This window comes from Homalodisca vitripennis, chromosome 3 (assembly GCF_021130785.1).
Source record: "Homalodisca vitripennis isolate AUS2020 chromosome 3, UT_GWSS_2.1, whole genome shotgun sequence".
NCBI classification, from domain to species: Eukaryota; Metazoa; Arthropoda; class Insecta; order Hemiptera; family Cicadellidae; genus Homalodisca; species Homalodisca vitripennis.
The window spans coordinates 170,827,348-170,832,234 of NC_060209.1; the positions used below are offsets into that span (position 1 = coordinate 170,827,348).

The 4,887-nt window shown below is 36.0% G+C and overlaps 1 protein-coding gene across 1 annotated transcript; it reads left to right on the forward strand.

Annotated features, from left to right (window-relative positions):
- Window positions 1-718, forward strand: LOC124358465. The gene is made up of 2 exons (XM_046810760.1): window positions 1-190; window positions 472-718. The coding sequence occupies exons 1-2, from the start codon at window positions 60-62 to the stop codon at window positions 716-718; spliced, it is 378 nt and encodes a 125-aa protein (XP_046666716.1). The 5' UTR covers window positions 1-59.
- Window positions 719-4,887: the final 4,169 nt, after the last annotated feature.

The following is a 4,887-nucleotide window of genomic DNA, read 5'->3' on the forward strand; positions in this document are numbered from 1 at the left end:
TTGGTATTGATATTATAAATGCTGAAGTTGTAATTGTTCAACAAGAAAATGTCAATATAATGGACATAACAGTGGAAACTCCACAAAATGTGGAACAAGTAGAGTTGGTAGAAGAGATGCCTGGCCCTTTGGCAAAGAAAAGGAAGAAAAACGAAAGAGCATGGAAGAAAACTGTTGCAAAAGTTGCTAGGTAAGTTAACAACATTTGGTAAAGAAAACTAAACTAGCCTAATCTTAACACTCATTTGAACTAAAATAACCTAACCTCAACTAAGCTAACCTAACCTCAACTAAACTAACCTATAACCGCAACTAAACTACTTAATCTCAACCAGCCTAAAGTAATTCAGCTTAGGCCCTAACTTAACTACAACAGTTTTTGACAACGTTTGCGATCTATAATTTGTTTTTATTACAGGTTAGTATTTTTTTAAAGGTATAGGAGAACTAATAATCCCTATTTTGTTTTAGACACCGCCCGAAGGGATTTCCACAGATGCCTAGTTGTAAACATTCGGCCAAAAGTAAGTACCGCTGCGCAGAACTTTCCCTGCAGGATGTTAGAAAGATACATCAGCAATACTATAAAGACGCTGACCTTCAATCAAAGAAGAATTTTATTCTTCAGCACGTCATTGTTTCCTCAGCAAAAAGGACTCGTCTTCCAGAAGGTATCAAATCAAAAAGAAATGTAAGTACTGACTTTTTTCTTACCTAAAATGAGGAACAACAAAACTGAGAATGTTAAAGTATGTCGGGCAGCACTACTTACAATTTTGCAAGAGAGTAAAAACCGAGTGCAATTGATTTGCAAAAAGTACCTGGAAACAGGCGTCGTACCTTTGGAGACTCGTGGAGGAGCACGCCAAGTTGATAAATATAATATAAAGAAAGACAGCATCAAATCTTTTATTAAAACATTTATTCCAGTACAAAAAACACTATTGCAGAGCGAAAAACAAGCATAGGCAATACCTTCCAAGTGAGCTTAACATTACAAAAATGTGGAAAATGTATATTGAGCAGCATCCAACTGAAGAATTAAAGTGTGAGTATGACTTTTTCAGGCTGGTTTTTCTGAGAACTTTAACATTGGTTTTGACGCTTCGTACACTGATAAGTGTTCAACCTGCACAAGGCTTGAGTGTGAACTAGCCACAGAAAAAGATGCAGGCAAGCGTGAAACACTAAAGCTAAACCTAAAAGCCCACAAAGTCCGTGCAGACAAATTCTACAAACTTTTGCAAGAAAATAATGATAAAGAGCTTATTCTGAGCTATGATTGTCAGAAAAATCTTGTCCTTCCTAAAATACCGGACCAAGCCGCATACTATAAGCGCCAGCTATATCTATATAATTTTGTGATTTGTGAGGGACATTCTAAAGTCCTCTTGAATTCAGAAAACACCTTTTCTTACCTCTGGACTGAAAACCAGTATGCAAAAAGGTCCAGTCAAATTGCATCTGCTGTTTACCACAGGTTAACAAGCGCTAACATGGAAAATGTCACCACAGTCAAACTTTTCTCTGACGGCTGTGGTGGCCCAAAACAAAGAACACAACTGTTGTCGGTATGATTGCTCATTGGCTCCTGAAAGATGCACCTAAACATGTTACTAAAGTTGTACTACTCTTTCCGGTAGTCGGCCATTCTTTCATTCCCCCTGATAGAGTGTTTGGAGTACTTGAAAGGAAATTTCAAGATCTGAGTGTAATCAACAATCCCAATGAGTACACTGAAATAATTGAAAAGCACTGTACTGTTGTGAAACTTGGGACGGATTGCCCTGTGAGTGATTGGAAAACTCTAACCGATGCTGTTCTAAAAAAAACCAGGGACAATGGCATTTTCAATTTCAAAAGGCCAAGAAATTTATCTTTTCAAGAAGTAAAAGTAATCCAAACTCCATCCTGGTACAAGGAGAAGCAAACTATGTATTTGAAATCGGCGAGAGTAAGTCAGTAATGAAAAGGGGGAAAAATTTTGACAATGCAGTTTTGAGAGTGATACAAGAAGGACACCCAGTGAAACAAGTAAAAATCAATGATGTGAAATGCTTGCTAAATCTCCACTATGGAAATGACTGGCAACGGGAGCCAAAGTTGAAGTTTTTCAAGGACTCATTCCAGCTACCTACCACCAATCAAGGCGAAGAAGATGATGATGATGATTTTGAAATAAATGAAGAGGATGAGCCTATGATTGAGTGAAAAATATTTTTAATAAACGACACATTTAATTTTATAAACTCTGTAGATAAATACATTCATGGTTTTGTATTGAAAATGAATACGATTGTGTTCATTAATCCTAACCTAACTTTACCTAACAATATAGGCTACAATGTTTTGAGAAAAAAGGATTTAATAATATAAGGTTCTGTTTTTAACTTATTTTGGAATGGTAAACGCAATTTAACTGGTTTTGGAACCAAAGTTAAAAAGCAAATGGCGGAGAGTAAGTTTTCCAAAAGCAGCTAAATCATAGTTACTGTTCCAAAACAAGCTATTGCCATATATTTAATCGGCTGCAGTAATTATAACTTTTGTACCATTTTTTAGCAATTTTTTAAAACAATATAACTAATTTTTTAACCTTTTTTTTTTAAACAAAAATCATAAAAATGTAATGGATGTGAGAAAAGCAATCAGTTTTTTGGCATTTATCTAAAAAACTTGCAGAGTGGATTTAGCTTGTTTTGGCATTTGGCGACTCAAATACATGTTTTAAAAAAGATTCACAATTGTTACACTTTTTTGGTAGGATCCACTCAGACCCAGGTGTCACAATTGTAACACCCCTCCACCCATGAAAAAAATTAAAAAAAATAATATTTTAGTCTTATTTTGGTTGCTAATAAACTATAACTTTGTATTATTTAAACAATTTTCCTATATTTTTGTTGTGGGTCTCAAATGGATACCGTGTGGAGAAATGGATATTAGCTAAAGCAAAACTAGGGTTTCCTATGCATCCCGATGAAGTAAAAGATAGTGTCCAAAATGTAATGATAGAGTCGACTCGGGAAAATCCCTTTGTTAATAACCGACCTGGAAGGAAATGGCTCGATCTGTTTTTAAACCGACATCCTGAAATTGTCACAAAACATTGAAAACAAAACACATTTGAAATTTAAAAATTTTCAAATTTAGTTTTTTTGTTTTATTAACAAATTTAGTATTTTTATACATGAACATTTTAATACCAAAAACATGGTGTCAACTTGATTTTAAATATTTTTAAATAATTTTTGAAAACATGCCGTCGCACATTTTGATTGCTAGAACTTCAGCACCAATTGCCTCACATCAGTGGGTTTCCATACAATAGCTACTAACATGTATTATTTGAGTGGTTTTAGTTTGTAGTTTTTGTTTATCAGGTTGGCAATAGTTATTGTTTCAATTACCCAGAAATCTGTGTTGAATCAGCTGACGACTTGTCCATATCTTTTGGTTATGTTATTATGTGACTTCATTTGAGGTTGGTGACTGTAATTTTGGATATTTCTTTTGGTTGCTTTAGAAACAATGCATAGACAGAAAAGTTGGTGCTCTAAAAGAAAGTTTACAGGAAACAAATATACTAGAAAAAATAGTGTAGATTTATCTAGTTCTAGCTCTTTACAATCTACAAGCTCAAGAATCTTAGGTCAACCAAAGCAAACCGGTGGTCCTAGTGCTTCAAAGAAGAAACTTTCTTCTAGTTTGGAACAAAGTGAACAGTATAATTCATTTTCTAGTAATTTTATTGTAAGTTTTGAAATTTTGTCCTCAGTTTTTAGTCAATTTGCATCATGTAAACAGTGCGGTTCCGACTTGATACTCGACGAGGAAATCAATAGTCGCAATGGACTAGCCTGCAAGTTTATACTGAAATGTTGCAATAAGGATTGTAAATTCATTACAGAGTTCTGGACATCAAATACAACTAAAGACAAGAATATTTTTGAGGTGAACTGCAGATTGTTTTATGGACTCCGTTGTATCGGAAAAGGTCCGGAAGCAGCAAAGATGCTTTGCGGCATGATGAATCTCCCCAGCCCTAACACTAATGTTAGGAAGTATACTTCTTATGTCAGGGACTCTCTACATTGTGTAGCAAAAGATTCCATGAAAAAGGCTACCCTAGAGGCGATTGAAGAAAACTCTGAGGCGACAATACCGACTGATATTGCCATAGCTTTTGATGGCTCATGGCAGAAGCGAGGTTTCATTTCAAAAAATGGCTTATGCACGGTTACAAGTGTAGATACTGGGAAGGTCTTGGACATTGAAGTTCTCAGTAAAATACTGTAGTGGGTGCAAAAGAAATGAAGGCTCTGTTGAAAAAGAAAATAAACATGAAAAACACTGTCAAAAAACAAACTATGAAGGGACCAGTGGAGGTATGGAGACGACGGCTGCTGTAGCTGTCTGCCAGCGATCGGAACAGGATAGAGGTGTTCGCTACATAAAATTTTTGGGTGACGGAGACAGTAAATCTTTTAATGCTGTCCTAGAAAGTAATCCTTACAGTGATGTTACTGTAGAGAAGTTGGAATGCATAGGACACGTTTCCAAACGGATGGGCTGTCGGCTTCGCAAACTAAAGCAAAAGTTGGGCGGTAAGAAGTTGTCCGATGGGAAATCCATAAAAGGGCTTGGTAGGCTGACGGACACCGTCATCGACAAGTTTCAGCAGTATTATAGCAATGCTATAAGAGGAAATGTGAATGACTTGGAAAAAATGAGGAAAGCTGTTTGGGCAATTTATTGCCATAGAATGTCCACGGGATGAAGAACCTAATCATATACTTTGCCCAGATGCTCCCGATACGTGGTGCAAGTATAACAAAGCTATTGCTGAGGGTAAGTTACACAAGCAAACCTAGTGCCAAAGGCAGT